The 19,802-nt window shown below is 32.5% G+C and overlaps 2 protein-coding genes across 3 annotated transcripts in view; one reads left to right on the top strand and one right to left on the bottom strand.

Moving 5' to 3' along the window:
- Positions 1–297: 297 nt before the first annotated feature.
- LOC126888493 (uncharacterized) lies at positions 298–7,061 on the top strand. The gene is made up of 7 exons (XM_050656830.1): positions 298–583; positions 3,366–3,764; positions 3,829–3,873; positions 4,117–4,194; positions 4,446–4,690; positions 4,895–5,054; positions 6,913–7,061. Exons 2-7 carry the CDS (start codon positions 3,380–3,382, stop codon positions 7,050–7,052), a joined length of 1,053 nt encoding a protein of 350 aa, XP_050512787.1. The 5' UTR covers positions 298–583; positions 3,366–3,379; the 3' UTR covers positions 7,053–7,061.
- Positions 7,062–12,845: 5,784 nt separating this feature from the next.
- The window catches only part of LOC114327699 (7-methylguanosine phosphate-specific 5'-nucleotidase), a 40,278-nt gene continuing 33,321 nt past the window's right edge, over positions 12,846–19,802 (bottom strand). For both annotated transcript variants that reach the window (XM_028276389.2, XM_028276390.2), the window contains exons 5-6: positions 14,860–15,093; positions 12,846–13,031 (exon numbers count right to left, since the gene is read on the bottom strand). In XM_028276389.2, the coding sequence (XP_028132190.1) occupies positions 12,900–13,031; positions 14,860–15,093 (366 nt within the window). In that variant the 3' untranslated portion in view covers positions 12,846–12,899. The remainder of the gene's footprint in view (positions 13,032–14,859; positions 15,094–19,802) is intronic.

Genomic DNA, 19,802 nt, shown 5'->3' with positions numbered 1-19,802 from the left:
CGAATATTCCAGGAATATCGGCCGAATATATATATCTTGGACGAATATTCTGTGAATATTCCCAACAGAATATCCATAGAACAATACTATGGGTAAATTCTAAGAATATTTCTCGATGAATATTCTTCAGTAGCACATCCTTAGAATATCTCTCGAGGAATATTCTTTGGGAGCAGATCCCCAGAATATTCTTTTAAGACATTTCTAAAAAGCTAAATAGTAAAGGGCCATGTGTACATAGTGAAAAACCGAAGAAGAATTGACGGTCGTGCTGTCTGCTGTCAAACTTTTGTTTTTGTTCAATGCAATGGAATAGCACAAGTGTATAATGATGTTTATGAAAAAGAAGCAAGTTTAATAGTTGTAGCTTTGTTTTAATCACGTCAAAACATAAACAAGAGAACAAATCAAGTATCTATAATCACTCCATGGTGTATTCTTTGATGTAACACCATTGTTCCATGATCATTTTGGCGGCATCGGCTTGTGGCATCGGCATTCTCCATTCTCGGCAAGCAAAGCAAGCAAGTAGCAATAGGCGACTTTTTAAACAAGCATCGGCCAAAATTTTGTGGATATTAATGTAAGTACAATTTTAAGTTACTTTATAAAATGCCACGAAAGCATACTATGTTAAAACGAAACCGTAATTTTTATCTAAGAACAAATAGGGAAATAGTTCAAGTTCTAAACTATGTTAAGGAAAATGCGGGAACACGTGAAAGTAAAACCACATATGATCAAGGATCTTCTAATGAGTTTATTAATGTAGCCTCACAATCTGATATTTCCGATGAATGTATGGGTGATCCAATAATTAATTTAAGTAGTGAGGAGAGTGATTTAGATACAGTAATGTCCAGTAATGAAACAATTCATAATTTAGAAACTGTTCCAAACCAGATTTTAAACTCTGATACTACATTTTTTATTAAACCAAGGAATTCAACAGGGTTCAATAAATTGCGAGACTGGGCCGTTTCATATAGTGTACCCCATTCATCACTCAGAGCTTTGTTAGATATTTTAAGATCCTTTTCCTCAGAAGAAAGTAATAATCTCTCTCAATTACCTCATGATCCAAGAACCTTCTTATACACTCCAAAGTGTACTATTATGAGAAATATAACTCCCGGTCATTACTGTCATGTTGGTATAGAACAAGGTTTAGAAAATCATTATAAAAAGTTTAATATGAAACCCACAGCTCGAGATTGTATAGAAATAGGTATAAATATTGATGGCCTACCATTGTCAAAAAGCTCAGCTAGTCAAGTTTATCCGATTTTGGGAATAAATAATAAATGTAGTTTAAACAGTCCAGTATTTTTGATAGGGATTTATCACGGATATGAAAAACCTCATGATTTTAACAATTTTTTGTCTGAATTTGTGGATGAGGCAAATAATTTAATTCAAAATGGAGTTGTGGTGTTTGGACAATCCTATGCATTTAAAATTAGTATGTTTTTATTTGATGCAGTTGCAAAGGCTTCGATACTAAAAATTAAAGGACATTCCGGCTACAGTTCATGTACAAAATGTACTCAGGAAGGGGAATATATAAGTGATAGAGTGTGTTTTACAGATTTGAATTTTATTAAAAGAACACATGATAATTTTAGTAAGCAGGATGATTCAGATCATCATACAGGGACTACCATTCTAAGTGAAATTAAAAACATAAATCTAATAACTGATATACCATTAGACTACATGCACCTAATTGCATTAGGAGTTGTAAAAAAAATTGTTTGTGGAATTTGGTGTAACGGGCGACCTCCACATAAACTATCCAGTAGACAAATTGAAAATATATCTGCAAAGTTGGTGGAAATGTCTGGTTATATTCCATCAGAATTTTCTCGTCAACCTCGAACTTTAAAAGAATCAAAACGCTGGAAAGCTACTGAATATAGACAGTTTTTAATTTACACAGGTCCAGTTGTTTTGAAAGATATAATAGAAAAGCAAAAATATCAAAATTTTTTAATGCTTTCCGTTTCAATACATTTATTATTAAGTTTGACAGATAGCAACAATGTAGATGTAATAGATTATGCAGAGGCTTTATTAAGAAAATTTGTCGAAACCGTTCAGAGGTTATATGGTAAACAAATAATGTCACACAATTTTCATAATCTGCTGCATTTAGCTGATGACTGTCGAAAATTTGGTTCATTAGAGAATTTCAGTAATTTTTCTAGTGAAAATTTTTTGCAGAGTTTACTTAAGCAGGTTAGAAAGCATGACAAACCTCTTCAGCAAATTATTCGGCGTAATTATGAACTAAACACTAATAAAATTCAATTTACTCCACAAAATAGAAATAAGGAAATTCCTTTCCAATTTTGTTTAGAAAGAGAATATGTAGGGGGTGTTTTAATAGACGATACTACAGGGCCTGAATTTAAAAAAATATGCTTTGAGAAATTTGCATTATCTCTTTCTTTAAAAGATTCTTGTTGCATCCTAAAAGATAAGTCAATTATTGAAATAAAAAATATTGTATATTGCCCTAGATTACATCAGAATGTAGTAATAGGTTCAGAATATCAGAGTAAATCTGACTTTTTTAACATTCCTTGTAATTCATCAAACTTGGATATATTTTTAGTAGAAAATTTAAGTACTTTAAAATATTGGCCAATATCAGATATAGCATTAAAATGCTGTAGAATGCCTTACAATAACAAATTTGTAGTTGCACCTCTACTGCACTGAATAGTAATATATGTAACAATTAAGATGCTTCCTGCATGGTGATTCGGTATTTATTAAGGTTGATCTTACCCTACTGAGAAATGTTCCTTGACCATTTTTTAAATACTTTTTAATTTTCTTTTAAAATTACTTTTAAATAGTCCCAGTTCCAGTTATTTAAAAGAGTTCCATCATATATATTGATTCAGTATAGGCTCGTAGTTAAAATTAGAATAAATTATTATACGTAAACCTTTTACACCAACTAACTCTCAATTACATAAAAAAGAAATTACAAAAAATTGTTAAAAAATGGTGAAGAAATGTTCGTCATTATAGTAAGATCAACCTTAAAGTTGGTTTATTTTTTATTATCAAGAAAGAGTTGTTATATTTGTAGCTTCTGTATTTGTGAAATAAAAAAAGTGGAGATATGCATGCATGTTAGGCTGATATTAAAAAAATTAAAACTGCACCTATGGTTATTTTGGGTATATGCAGCCTGTATTTTATTGTTTTTATTATTTTTATTACCTTATTTATTGAAGAGCACTACTGAATTATTATCAGGAAGCAATCTTATTGCACATAAAATCATAAAATTCTACAATATTTTAATAAGTTACATATCTTTTTTTATGGAACACTGGAAACCTACAAAGAATTTGTTGAAGAAATGCCTTGGGTTGTTTTGAGATTTCCAGAAAGTGAAACAATTGAGGCAGTACCAGCTAAGTGGTATGACAAAGCAAACAAACTTTGTAAATTTCCTCCCGTGGACGATCATACTGAGAAGGAGTTATCCAACTTTATTATTGAAGAATATGACCCCTTAGAGGAATGGCCAATACATGAGGCAGTGTTAGAAAGCCAGACAGAATTTGTACTGTTTAACAAAGCTCACATTAGAGCTAGTAAAGCGTGCAATAGCCAGAATTACAAATCAGATAAAGAAACTGTGTTACCACAAAAGAGACCTCCTAAACCAAGGAAAATAGCGAGCAGTAGTAGTGAGCAGGACTCAGATGGGTCAGATCTGGTTTTTGAACATTCATTTCCTAGTAAGTTGTAAAATTAAAAAGGTGTTATTATAAATTTTAATTTTGTAATTCTATTTTATTGCAGAGTCTAAGAAAGAACAACATGAAAAGTGTACCCCATCTAAATCAAGTGAGCACATTTTTAATAATAAAATAAGTTTTATGAGGTGATGATTCATTTTAACTTGCTGTACTGTAAATATAATATATGATATGAACTCATAGTGTTATAGTCACTTGCATATATCTACCACCAAAGCAAGTGAACTGACAAACGTACCGTTCGACAGATTGGAGTACAAATTCAAGTGCTGTGGCACATTCTTTAATGTGTATTTTTACATAAGCTTTATTTATAACTATGATCTTTTAGGAACTCATCCAAATATTGGATTAGAAAACAAACAGGAAGTAAAAACCGTGCAAGAAACTTCCAAACCCACACCAACAAGTAAGTTATTTTCTAATTGTTATTGAATTTCTAAAATTAAAGACCATTCACATTGTGCTTAAGTACTAATTTCAGTTTATGTATTGGCTGTAAATCAACTTTACAGATGTCAAACTGATTTTTTAACAATTAAAAAAATTGATGGTTTGCGTGAAAACAATATGAATTGTTAACAAAAAGTACGGCTCAATACTACAGTGAAAGCACCTATGTAGTTGCTATTTGGTCAATAATTTTGATTTTTGTTTTAGATGCCAATGCTCAAGAAACTGCAATTTCATATTTAATAAGAATAAAAAGAACGTTAGAATTACAAGAACAAAAACTTAGTGAAATTGACAGAAAAGTGGATGAATTGTCCACTATAATCAGAGGGCAACAAAAAAGTACAGATATAACTGATGATGAAGTTCATAAGAAATTACCTCTATCCACCTTAGAAGAACTAGGAGACGTTGAAAAGCTACTAGAAAATGCTACAAATCTAGACAACTTTGTGAGTGATATTCTTATATTTTTAAAATTTTTCTGAGACTTTGTATTGAAAATATTCAATGTTTATATTCTGACAATTTTTATTTGAGTACGATTCATCTGTATCTATATCAAAAGGAGATTCAAGCGCATTCTCAACAATGAATCACACTCAAATAAAAATTGTTAGACTACAGTTAGAAATCTAATAAGTGACTGTCTGCAGGTTATTTACATGCGTCAGGTGGGAGGTTTTGATTACAAGGAAAGTGTCAGGAGATGCTTGAAAAAAATCTTCAATGATCAATTAGCAGTTATCTACAGTTTTCAAGGTCATAAGGGGAAAAATCCCTTTAATAAGACTCTAATTTGCACTGCCGTAATAAGTGAGTATATATTTTGTTAAAATTTGACAGTTTTGTGTAGAAATAAATCAGATTATTAAACAAGTTTATCAAAAATAATATTCCTCAGTATTATAAGTTTGTTTTATGACCGTCAAATTTTATTTAATTCATTTACTGGGAATCGGTCAGGAATATAAAAAAATTCTGTTGTTTCTGTACGTTTCGGTTTATTTTAATTTAAACCCTTTTCAACAGTTTGTCACCTCAGAGAGGTTATATATAGTCGTTAGTGGTTTCGTGTGTCAAATATAAATAAATAAATATAAATATATTTGACACACGAAACCACTAACGACTAACCTCTATGAGATGGACAAACTGTTGAAAATGGTTTAAATTAAAATAAACCGAAACGTACAGAAACAAAAGAATTTTTTTATATTCCTGACCGATTCCCAGTAAATGAATTAAATAATAATTCCTCAGTATTTATTTTAAATAGAACTCACAGCGAATATTAAAGGAGCAGGCTAAATTTAGAGTTACCAGAAGGCAGCAATTTTCTTAAAATAATACTTGTCATTGATTGTTTCTACATAGAACTTGAAATATGTTTCCCTGTATATAAAGATTTAGTCAAAATAATTAAATATTCTAATGAAAGTTCTTCAACCTACTACAATTGAAAGCGTGAGATAGATAGATAGAAATGTTGGTGAGTTAAAATTGATGTATCAAGTCAAAATCGGAAATACTGTAGCTGTTTTGTAGTACATGACAGGCTATTTTTGACTACCTCTTCCATGAACTTTTATTTGGCAATTTTATATGTAGTAGGGCCATAATACTACATAAAATTGATAAAAGTTTATACATTATTTCCGATTTTAACTTGATACAGTTTACCCAAATAAGCCGGTCATAGTGTATTGGAACTTTCTTATGCAGGGTGCGGCAGGTAAACGGCCGGTTAAAAAGATCTCGAGAATTAAAGATCACTGAAAACTCAAAATTGATATGTACCCTGCATTGATATGTATGTTTCTTATGCACCCTGCATAAGAAAGTTCCAATACACTATGACCGGCTTATTTGGGTAAACTGTATCAAGTTAAAATCGGAAATAATGTATAAACTTTTATCAATTTTATGTAGTATTATGGCCCTACTACATATAAAATTGGCAAATAAAAGTTCATGGAATAGGTAGTCAAAAATAGCCTGTCATGTACCTACTACAAAACAGCTACAGTATTTCCGATTTTGATCATAGGGTGATAAAAATCAATAATTTTAAATTCTAGGAATTTTTTGTTTTATCAGTATTTTGATTATTGTTCAAAATAGCTTACATGTTCCTATCTTAACTTTTTATTTACTATCCATTGCCATTTAATTAAAACAAATACAGGATGGTCAAAAATTCGGAATTCTCGACTACCCTGTATTTGTTTCAATTAAATGTCAATGTATAGTAAATAAAAAGTTAGGATAGGAAAATGTAATCCGTTCTGACCAATAATCAATACTTTTAAAACAAAAAATTCCTAAAATTTAAAAATATCGATTTTTAACACCCTATATCTTCGGAACTATTCACCTTTGGACTTAAATGTGATAGATCAGTGAAATCAGCTCCTAAAGGACAATCTAAAAATGCCATAAAATTCAAGATGTCCCATTAAAAAAAAACAAAGTTATAACCAACTTCCGGTGTAACCGGAAGTAGCAAAAGGATGCTGATTTGTACTAAATAGTTCACCCTTGAAAATCCCTACATTCCAATTCTTAGTTTTCAGTGCCTTTTAATTCTCGAGATCTTTCTAACCAATGGTTTATCTGCCGCACCCTGTATAGATAATCCAAATATGAAAACTAAAATAAATATTTTTTTTAGAATCTATATTGAAACTACATATAGATTGTACATCTAAGGAAGTCGAAGTAGCCATAAGCAAATGGCTGGCAAAAGCCAAAGAGAGGATGAAGAAAAACGAAGAACACACAATTAATTTTAATTTGGAAATAAAGAGTTAATTAATATTAGTTAATATTTTAATATTCTCATTCATATATTTCCCCAAATTGTGCAAAGGTCGCGTGCATACTGATACAGCAAACGCAATTATAGAAAATGTTCAGCGCAGTTTTTCTTTCTTGGTTAATAGAGCGAGTACACATTGGTGAAGCAATACAACCTACAACGTTTTGCTTTACCAATGTGTGTCCTATTAATCGAGAAGAAAAAACCGCTTCTAATACCATTACTCAAAAGTTTTGTTATTAATTATGTTTTTGCTTTATCTGTGTGCACTCGGCCTAATTTACATAAAATATTACTGCAGTGCAAAATGTGCATGCGAATATTCTTTAAATATGTTACTTGGAAAGCCCAGAGAATATTTAAGGAATATCTAGGATATTCCCGAAAGCATTGCCCCTTGAATGTGCGAGCCTGGATATTCATGGATCATTCAAGGAATATCTGCAATATTCATGGTATATTTCCTTGGAGTGCTTCCCCGAATGTACCTGTTTGAATGTCTTTAGGATATCCCGGTAATATCTGAAATATGCGTGGAATATCACTTGAAGATATTCTTTGAATGCGGAACGTTTATATGATATTCATAGAATATCTGGGATATTAGTGGAATATTCTCCAGAGATATCCGTCGGATATCGCTAGGACTGAACAAAACGCTGGTCCTAGGAATATTCTATAAGAATATATATATCTAGGGGACATTCACTGAATATTCCATTATTCTTTTAGGACATTCTATGAATGTCCTATGAATCACATTTTGCTATCTGGGAAATGGCCAATGTTGATAAATCGATGCCTCAGAAGCCAATCCGTGTAAGTCAATAAGTGTTTAAAATGAGATAGTAAGATGTTTCTGAAAGTAGTTGCAGGAGTATAAGTAGTTATTAAAAACAAATTAAACGTCTTTATTTATCATAATATGTGTAACATATTCATAAATACAAACAAGGAAATAATAATATTTTTATATACAGTATGGTGCAAATGAAAGGAATAAATTCGTTATTTCCTAAAACGGCGACTATAAGGAAAAATCCAGAAACAGGTCGATTTTTATTTTTATAAATTATGATATTTAAATGATTTCTAAAAATTAAGGAAATTATTTAATACTCAAGTAATCCTCAACCAGCATGTTACCATTACACACACCAGCGGCGGCTGGTCTGTAAGTGAAGAGGGTCATATCCGGTGGTTCAAGATTTTTTTGGAAAAACAAGACCTACAAATCCCATTTTAAATAATTTCTTATTCCATCATCTGTATTGGTTTTTATAACTTATTTTGCAATATGTTGTTTAAATTTAAGCGGCTCTTTATTTGACAAGTAAATATGAAATAGGTAAAAGGAACAAGTCTTCATTATACTAATTGTCAAATAAATCAGATAAATAGTATGATATAATATGTAATTATAACAGCCAGAATATCAACAAACTACTTAAACTCAAAACCTAAAATAAATAAAAACTTACATTTTTATGCGGATTTAAAAAGTAAATCGATTCTTCTGGCCTTAGATTTTGCGAAATGATCGATCACTTGCTCGTTGAAATTTGTGATCGTTCGAATACCCACCGCTCAACAACGAAAACGATACCTACGGTCTACGGTCAATGACCACGAGTTGGTACCAACTTGCATATAAGAGCGCATTTTCGTGAACGTTCAGATTCCCAATGCTTATTCTCACAGTGAGGTCAAATAAATTTCTTGACCATCGTGAATGTTCGTATTTAGCTGTTTAAGAGTAATATTGCGGTAGTTTCAGTCAAAGATAAATTCCCACATAACAATTTCATGTTCTTAGTAGATTCATAGAACATACTTTTCAGAAAAAGTATATACTTAGAATATGCGTAATTACCATTGCGAATGTGCAGAGCATATACTGAGTATATACTACATTACAGTACTTAAACGTTCTATGTATATACTTAGAATGTACTACCGCACTTCTTTTCAGTATATACCAAGAACATACTTTTTAGAAGATTCTAAGGAGGTGCTATAAACCTTCTATTTATATACTTAGAATGTACTATCGCACATATTTTAGTATATGGGAAGAATATTCCAAGGAAGTGCTATATACCTTCTAGTTATATACTTAGAATGTACTATCGCACATATTTTTAGTATATGGGAAGAATATTCCAAGGAAGTGCTATATACCTTCTATGTATATACTTAGAATGTACTATCGCACATATTTTTAGTATATGGGAAGAATATTCCAAGGATGTGCTGTATTTCTCAGAAGTATGTTTTCACCCAATCTCATCCTATAGGTTCTACCAAAGAATGCTAACACACCCACAGGGTGTGTTAGTATTCTTTGGTTCTACTAATATATTATATTTACATATTCTAATTGCATATGAGAATGTAGATATTACATTCTACAATATTACGTAAAAAGTAAGTATAAAATATATAAACTTTAGTTAGTTATATAGGTACCTATGTATAATAAATATTATATGGGTAAGTAGCCTATATATAAAATATAAGTAATATATTTAGTTATTATGTGCACATCAAAATAAAAATGCTGCTTATATAATTATATAATAGCCAAATATATTATAATATGTATGTAAATTACTAAAATTTATAGGTATCTATATACATTATACATACTTTTACTTACTAGGTATTTAGGAAATATTGAAGTACCAATATGAATTTATTATTTTCAAACTGCTTTTTATGTTCTTAAAAATGTTTTAGTCCTTGTAGCTAGAAATACTTGGTCCTACCTAACAGCGTAGACATAAATGCATAACTGTACTGGAAACTATTTTCATATTTTGCTCTTTTGTTACCTACCCCCTTCCCTTGTGCAGGTATAAAATGCAATGCAAGGGTCAGAATGACAATGAATGGCCGTTTCCGGATTCCCGAAAATTATTTTACTTATGGTATAAACTAAAAATCAAAATGGTATATTCATTTCAACTGAAAACGAAACGAGAATTTCTCATTTTTCTTCACAATAGAATTAATGTTGTTCTGAAGCTATTTTCTTGTGGCATTTTTACAATTTTAACTATTTAGAATGGGAAATAAGCCACAATATTATTAAAAAATGATTTTTATTAACGTTTCGACGCCCAAATCGGGTGCCGTTGTCAAAATACAAAATAGAATTAAGTTTTAAACTTTTTACCATAGAATTAAAACGGTTTAAAAAAAATGAATTAGATAGTTCAGTAGTACCTACTAAAATACATAAATTTTATTAATTATTCGAAGTTGATAATCTATAGGCTCACATTATTCTTCTTCCTATAGGTAGGTACATACAGTATATTATTTTTTAGATATTTTAAAAGTATATACAAGTAGGTATGTGTTAAGTATATACTTTTGCATATACTTACGCATATACTAAGAATATTCGATTAAGGTATATTCTAAGAATAAACTTTTACGAACATTCCGAGATACTACGTACCCGAATGTACTCAGTATATTCGGCGCAAGAATATTCTTTGAGGCACATGCAAAGAACATGAAATTTAGAATGTTTTTTATGGTACATGCTATGCTTGTACTACGCATATACTAAAAAGGATATACTTCGACGAATGTTGGTAGGATATGCTTAGAACATGATGCGAACATCATTGTTATGTGGGTTTGGCTTTTCGGTAACGTCAAACAGCTCGTATTTCATGTTTATTTATCGGTAATCTTTTGGCGGCATCTTTGTCGCTATATTTTACAACAAAATGACTGAAAAGTCAACCCATATAGCACACAACGTCCGATGGACGTCCATATAACGTACATTTAAAGTCCAAACGTCCATTACGCGACGTCCATTGGACGTTTGATTTCAACGTACATTGGACATCCATTTGTGGTCCATGGAGATTTTACACAAAATGCGACTATTATTATATGAGTAATTATATATAGCTTTGTTGTTTTAATCAAAGCAATATTATTAGTAGAATACAAGAAGCTTCTAATAAATGTAGTCACATATTTTTTCATCATTGAATTAAAACACTGAACCACTAAAATTATTTTAATTAAACCTATATAATATTAAATGATGATAAAACGATGGTAAACTTTTTCAGAATAACGGAGCTACATCGCGCATTGGTAATTATAGAACTTACAATAATTAGACACTACCAATTTAAATCTTAAATGTGCATTTTGTAAATCTTAAATTTCCCGCCAAACTAAATGAGAATCTTCTTGACAACGTTGTCGCTCTTCACGCTATCGGTCGTAAAAGGTAATACTAGGCAGGTACTTTTAGGGGATTATCGCTGTTAATTGTTGTGGAATACTGAAGGAGGATTTATTTATGATAATTCACAGAATGGCAAACCCGCTTGCAATATACAACCGTACTGACTCTCAAGTTCTAAGAAATAATGTTTGGAATTGGAAGGAACAGAACAGAAATAAACCTCTTTTAATGTGCATGCATTATCTGAATTTTGTCTTTATTAAGTTATTATACATACAATATAATACAACCTGTGATATCTTTGTGTTTGCTGTTTATCGTGCAATAATGAAGATAATAAAGTATACATAATAAAGTTATAATAAAGAGAAATAAAAAAGGTATTTTGTGTAATATTTTAAAGTATAAGTTTAATATTATAGGAACTATTTCCTATACCTAAAGGCTTTTGGCTATGTATGTATTCAAAAAATTATGGACACTAGATTGCTTTCTGAAAAGTGCCCTACAAAAATGTCCATAAGACGTACATTGAATGTACATCAGATGTACATTGAATGTACATAAAATGTACACTGAAAGCTTCAAACAACTTACACTGTACGTTTGTAGCGGACGTTCTATGGACGTCCAATTTTGTGAACTCTGGACGTTCGTTGGACGTCCATCGGATGTCCATTGTACCTTAGCGGGACGTCCATTGGACGTTTCAATGTACACAGATGTACGTCCATAAAACGTACTAATTGTGCTATCTGGGAATACAATAAAAGCAAAATTTAACTTTGAACGATACTATTGTATTCCGAACATTTTTAATACAGAAAATTTTCTTTTTTTAAGGAAATAATTACATTATAATCGTTTGATTGTACAATTATTACAGGGAGGTCATTGACCAATTGACCTAAAGGGATAACCACCACTGACACACACACAGCTCGAATTTGAAGAGGTGAACATAGAAAATATTTTTCTATTGGGTAACTTCTTATAGCAACAATCTCAGTAGATCTTAATACTCCAATTTTGTTTTATTTAAGGTTGTTTACGACTTACGTGTAGCATTTGTCTCGCTTCTACTTAATTATTTTAGTAGAATGTGTGTTTTATGGGATATTGCCCAGAATAAGTTAACACTTCTGCCTATAATAATAATATCGTATGGCATTTTGCCTCGGAGATCCTTTCAGACAGGTTGCGGCGCCACTTGCATCTTTAACCCTGTTTAAGTTTGAAGTAGGTAGTGCCGATGATCACATTAGCCCTGTGGGTACCGGTGACAGCTTAACGTGCCCTCCAAATCACGGCGGACGACTCGTATAATTTTTAAAAATGAAAATGTCGATATTGGTGCCGAGTTTTGAATAGCGGTACTGGCTTATGAAGCCTGTACCGCTATATCTTGCCGCTGAGCTACGGCCGTGCCGTCCACAACACTTCGAGCCTGATCATGAATAACTGAGATATCCACATTGTTCAATGCGTTATATCATAACCAAGTCCTCTCTCAATAGGTTCCAGACCTTCAAGAATTCTTCGAAAGATAAACAAAAACAATGCATTTTAAAAATAAATCATTTTATTCAGAAAAATAAATAAATTATTCGCTTAACATTTATACGCTATCCCCAGGCCTTTCATCTTTGGAATCAATTAAAGCTAATATAGCTCTTGGTATATCCATCGTTTGGTCGTCTACCAAAACTATATCGAAGGTATCCAAGTAATCTGGTAACGCTTCGTCAATCTATAATAAAGAATGTAATAAGTATAAAATTATCAAACGAAAAATTCAAAAGAGTATTTAGGCCACGCAATGAAGAAGTAAAAAACCCAAAACCTATCAATTTTTTTCAGTTGGATGCATCTCAATGAAACTTGCTGAATACGATTGGTAAGAGCCTTTGGAAACTTTGTGACTAAAGTTACTTTACTTTTACTTTTCAAGTCTGGATCCGACTACAGTTTTTCTGCCCAGTATCGGGCTACGTCTACACCATTTGTACGTATTTGCTAGCCATCAATCATCGAGGGTTTACTGTGATGGGCAAAGTTTACATACTCTCAGGTGCTCCACATTCTGTATTTCCCCATATTCACAAAGTGCGTCGTTATCTGTCTCTATATCCCATTTAAAAATGGCCACATCTGCTCCGTCACCCCAGGTGATTTTAAAATTTTCATAAGGTCTATGCCATTTTTGAGCTCTTCGGTGGTAAATGGGTTAAGCAAGAGAGTTGCTTCCTGTTCTTGAGTTCTGATAATCTTTGGTGCTTGCAACGATGGTTTTTTTTGCCATTCAGAAGCAGTTGGTGGGCTCTCTGATTTGGCGTTATTGCATATGGCCGTTTTATCTTTGTGGGATCACCATTAAGTTTATTAATCATATTCCAAGCTTGGTTACTGCTGTGCGTCATATCCATTTACTTAATGTCTCACTTCACTGTTTTGTCTTAAGACGCTCAGTATCTGCTGCAATCTCTCCCCTACCTCTGCCGCAATTTATCTAAATGGGTCTTTACCATATTCTTGGTGTATTTTGTCATTACCTCTTCTGTCTCGTCGGTCGTTCAGAACAGATATGTAATGTTGTTGACATCCTCTGGGCATGTGTTACTATTTGAGTTCTTGTACAATCCGACAAGTGAGACCTGGCGGGTGACCTTTTCGTATTGTGTATTATCGCTCAAGGTCACCAGCCAGCTATCGTTTGTCGGATTGTACTTTAGTGCAAGTACTTGAGTTCAATATTATTACTCCGGCGTTTTTGGGATGAATTAATACGAATATCATGACTGTAATAGTCTCTGAGGCACCTTCGAGGTGCCCGGTATAGGCTTCGTCTGGTATTTTATGGAAATTCGATACAAAATCAAAGCAAACTCGTTACTCGAGATATGTTAGAGTCGATAATCACGAATATCAAGACACTTAGTGGTCAGGACGGGCCTCGCCTCCTGGAGCTTTATTTAAATTCGATACAAAGTTAGTACAAAGTCACTACTCAGGGGTGTTTTATTTTTATAAAACTCCAGGAGACGAGTACCCTCTTGGGCGCCATGTGTCTCGGATACAAATTTTGACAAAACTATACGAGACGAGGCGTTTCTAAGGCACCAGGCGCCTTGGAGACCATCGTCATCGAACTGTTCATGCTCAGCAACCCCAAAAACCTCTCAATTAATTAGTTTGCATTTATTTTGTAACGAATTTCCATAAAATGCAGAAGAGACTTTCTAGACACCAGGTGCCTCGGAGACCATCGCTGTCACGATATTCGTATTCAGCGATCTCAAAAAGTTTCGAAGTAGTAATATTAAATTCATTTCCGTCAATTATTTCAGAATTACAAATTGATTATGTTTTATCATTTCCAAAATCACCATGGAAAATTCGTTGTTCTTGTTCAATAATGCAATCTCCATTTCGACATCATCACTTTAGTTCAAAAAATTTCCTAACACTCTGACAAATTGGATACAAGTTTCATTGAGATCCAACCAACTGCAAAAAAATGGTAGGTTGATTGCTTCATTGTCGCGCCTAAATACAATTAGATAGAAACTAATATTTACCCTTTCATAAAGGAATCCAATTTTTAAAACTTCATGTATGTTGTCTAAACCACCAACCATGTTAGCATCTCCTAAAGAGTCGCCCATTAAAATAACATTCTCTCTGTCGGCTATTTTGTGGTAAAACTCTGTGTCTTTGATAGCCACTTCATTCTTGTTGTACACGTGTATAAGAAGATCCTTGAAGCCTTCTATTCTACCTTCCGAATCATATTTTAAAAAGTTAGATACAACCTGAAAAAAAAACAATTAAATTAAATAATTCAATAAAAAAAAACGGAGAAAAAGTACGAAGACATAGTGGTGGCCAAACTAAATGCAAGATAGTATAAAGGGGAACAGTAAATTATATAAACAGTGGCAAGAAGGTAAGTCGCACACATATCTTCAAAACTATACGGTTGTACAGGATTTATATTAGCATCCAACAAATAAGAGTAATCCATATGGATTTAATTAAAAAATAAATAAAAACCTTATTTTGTAAAAGGTATATGTATTTAAAATCCCATAAAAGGCTGTATCACAAAACGTTTTCAGAATCAATATTCCATCATTAGTGTTATCACAGGTTTACATGCTTTAAGCCACCAAAATGTACGGGTAAAAACCCTTAAAATGATTTTAAACAGTTGGGGTTACATTATGTTATCTGCTTTTGAATGATGTTAAAAATATTTCCGGATTAACCCCTGGCATCACATGACATCAACCATATGGGTTGGAAAATTGTAGGTAGAACCTTACATGGCAGAGTTTAGGTGACAACAATGTAACCCCAACTGTTTAAAATCAATTTAAGGTTTTTACCCGTACATTTTGGTGGCTTAAGGCATGTAAACCTGTGATAACACTGATGATGGAATATTGATTCCGAAAACGTTTTGTGATACAGCCCTTTTTAGGGATTTTAAATACATATACCTTTTACAAAATAAGGTTTTTATTTTTTGTGATTTATGGTATACAACCAGTACAGGAATTTTTCCTGTGATATTTTTAATTTTTAAAAGTCTCAAACAAATATTATATATATGTACTGTTTACATTACGTAAATGGGTGACATTGCTTCTGCAATGTAGGTCACTCGTTTTGAAAACAACGGAGTCAGCAATTATGTATTATTAGTAATTCACGGTCACATTCAAGTATGAAATCATAACAAACAATTGGGATTTATTTATAGATACGTAGAATGTAAAGAAAGGGATTATTCATTATTCAGACAGAGACGTGGTTAGATCAGATACGTTGTCCACCAACTAGTTACTGTCTTATTTATTGTTTTAAATAAATATATTTTCCTAAAGAGTGTTTCAACTAAATCAACCCCATCATCAGGGGTAACAACCCCCAGTACCAAGATACGGTCGCCAAAATGGAAACGAAAGTAGCAGTAGAAAAAGCTAAAGGAGAAGAGTATACAAATCTATACCATCGAGGTAGGGTGTTGGTGTATAAAATACTAGTTTACAAAAATGATATCAAAAAGACATGGACAAATAAGTTGACAGTTTATTAAATGAAAATTTTGACAAAACACCAATTGAGCTAACGGAGACAGTAACAACAGGTCATCAAAATAACAAAGGAAGAATTGGTTCAAGCTCTTCTAGAAATAAAGAAAAGTTAAAGCAGTTGGACCAGATGATATTCCTGGGGAAGTGTGGACAAGTGGACAGCTTTAGGAGAGGGAGAGAGAAAGAAATTGGCTAACAGGTTTATTTAACAGAATTATGGAAGTGGGATAAATGCCGGACGAATGGAGAAGCAGTATATTAGTGACAGTTTAAAAAGACAATGGAGATAAACAACAATGTACAAACTACATTTACAAAAACCAAAGGAGATATACTAGAGAAAGGATATCCTAGTTCTAGTTAATAGAAAATTTGGTTTTATGCAAACAAATCAACCACAGATCAAATTTTTATTATAAGGCAGATGGAATAATTCCAACAGAATGGCTCAACTTCACCTTTATCACCGTCATCATTCCAGATCAACACATTCTTATGAACCTAATGCGTCATGTATTAAAGGTCTTCTTACGAATTATACTATACATGCTAGAGTGTACAAAAAATGTGAAAGTGAAACATAACATACACAGTTGGGACTCCGCAATAGTTTGGGAATGGGAACCAGAGAAGCCCTGTTTGTCTTTAATGTACTGACACGGAGATGCACAGATGGCAACCACGATATGTATGTCTGTTTTATTGACCATATTAAGGCCTTTGACAAAGTTAACCTAGACTAATAAAAACAAGCTTGAAACTTTCTAGAATATCTGGTGTTTGATGCTTTCTCGATTAACCAAGACTAAACTAAATACATAACGTAAAATGGACTACACCAACAAGTTTTAAAACTTGTAGCGAGCTATAGAATGACCAAACTAGATTAACTTAATCTTTAAATAAAATTAATGCCTAAAAAGTCTTCACATTCGTCGATCTAGACCAGTGTTTCCCACCTTTTTGTGCCATGTCCCACCTTAGCAATTTCAAAAATGTTTATGCCCCCTGTAACATACATAATTTTGAATATTAAAAAATTTAATTGTTTACTTAGAAGATTAAATGAAAGGTTTTAGGAAAAAATCACTAGGAAATTATTAACGAAACAGTTAAGTAAATTTTCAAAACATATAATGAAAAACTCAAATTCAGATTCCAAACAAATATTAACATAGATTTTTCTATATTAATTTGTTCTTTTAGTTTAGTGAGATCCTTGCTCTTGATTCTTGATGCGCAGAGATTTTTGGTTAGTTTTGGTCTCAAGAGCCAACATTGTGGTATATTCAGCCGATTTCTTTTTTACCAGTAAATCATTTACATCACTAAATCTACATTCAGCTAAATATGAAGATGAAAAGGATTGTTACTGAGTGGCGTAGGTTTTAAATTGTTGTCATCTTTTTCAAGAACCGTTTGAAGAAATGCCGATATTGACGTTTTTATTAAATTCTCTCCTATAGTATGTTTTTTTCTTGTTTTAGCGATGAATAAAGATATTTGATAACTCGCCTAAAGAGTAAATATAGACTTATAAGTAAATGACTTATAAGAGACTTTAATGTTTTTCACAGAAATCTAGCATTGCATTTAAATGGCCCATATCGTAAGGGTTAAAGTCATGTCGAGCCCATATTCGAATTGCCCCCCTTAACAATCAAATTGCCTCCTGCGGGGCGTGGGCCCCACGTTGGGAAACACTGATCTAGACCTACAGGATACTATTGTTTATATCCGTATATTTAACCTTATTAAAAATTGATATCAAAACTCATATTCATTTCTTAATACGCGAGAGACTTCATTTCAATCATTTTTTTTGTATCATAAAATATTTTTATTTACTTTTCAATTTCGAGATATAATGCACTATTTCTCTCTAAACTCCATACTTGAAATCTTTCAAACACGTTCTAGTTGCATTACGTGCGATTTTTATTGATCTCGACATAACTTTTCGCTGGTAGAAAATTGATAACACCTCGTTTGGTTCAAGTTCACGAACCACAGCGAGATAAGAGTATTTTTCTTGGTACGTTAAAGACCGATCAACATTTTAATAGAAATATGTATGTAATTTCTTATGGTAGGGGAGCCCAAGCGGGGATTTTTGCAGTTACTCGAGCGCGTCAGATTATCATATGGAGAGAAACCTGGTACCCTGCAGATGTACCTCTACCATATATTGGCTCTTAACACAGGGGAGTTCGTTAAGGGGGGCCCGAAAAAAAAATCTATCCTTAAAAAAACTCGAAATTGTCAGATTAAGATAAGGTAAGTTAAGTACATGCAAAAGAGTGTATATTTCAAAAATCTGACGATTTGAGCCAGGCGTAAGGAAATGGGTGAGTCCCAAAGTTTCACGAGAAAAAAGTGAATATTTCGCGAAATGAATAACAGATCGAAAAACCAATAAATATGTGCTCAATATTTTTTAAAAATCTATCGAATGATACCAAACACGACTTCCCACAGAGAGGGGTGGGGGGTAAATTAAATATTTTAAATACGAATCCCGCGATATTTCGCGAAATGAACATCAGATCGAAAAACTGTAAAATACACTTATTTAATATTTTTAAAAAATCTATCGAATGACACCAAACAAGATCCCCCACGGAGGTGGGGTGGGGGGTTACTTTAAAATCTTAAATAGGAGCCCCTATTTTTTATTGCGGATTTGGATTCCTTACGAAAAAATAAGTAACTTTTATTCGAAACATATTTTCAAATTATGCATAGATGGCGTTATAATCGGAAAAAACGATTGTTGGAAATGGAAAATTAAATTAAAAAATGGCAAGCGCCCACTAAAATGGAAAATGTTACTTAACTTTTTTTGGTTTTAGGACCTACTCTTCACAACCCAATAGGTCTCCAAAGCGCTCGAGTGACTGCACATTTAGCATACTTTGCTCCCCTACCATTATTAGTCTCCTCATTATTTTACATTGCACACAACCAAACTTATATGGAATCATGTGATTAGTCAAATAATATTTATTTTAAAGCAATTTAGTTACAAATAGCAGACCGCAGACGTTCGGATACAATTAGCGTCTCTTTACAAAGACAATGACGTCGACTTTGCAAAGTAACAAGACACTTACTCAACACACACACACACATACTACACATTACTCCCCTGAGTTAGTGATAAGTTATAATATAAACAATCATTATGAAGTTGACTAGGCCTCGATTTTTGACCCTTCGCTTCGTTATCGAACGTGTTCGCTTCGTATCTGTTTAGTATACGTAGCGCATACGTTCAATAACGAAGCGAAGGGTCAAAAATCGAGGTCATGGCCAGTTATTTGTGAAAACCAGTGCCAATAAAACACAACACATACACACACAATTACAAATACATAACAATTAAATAAAACAATAACGTATTTAATAAACAAATTGAAACT

This window comes from Diabrotica virgifera, chromosome 7 (assembly GCF_917563875.1).
Source record: "Diabrotica virgifera virgifera chromosome 7, PGI_DIABVI_V3a".
Taxonomy (NCBI): domain Eukaryota; kingdom Metazoa; phylum Arthropoda; class Insecta; order Coleoptera; family Chrysomelidae; genus Diabrotica; species Diabrotica virgifera.
The sequence above is the reverse complement of the archived record's forward strand: the minus strand, read 5'-3'. Positions and strand labels throughout refer to the sequence as shown.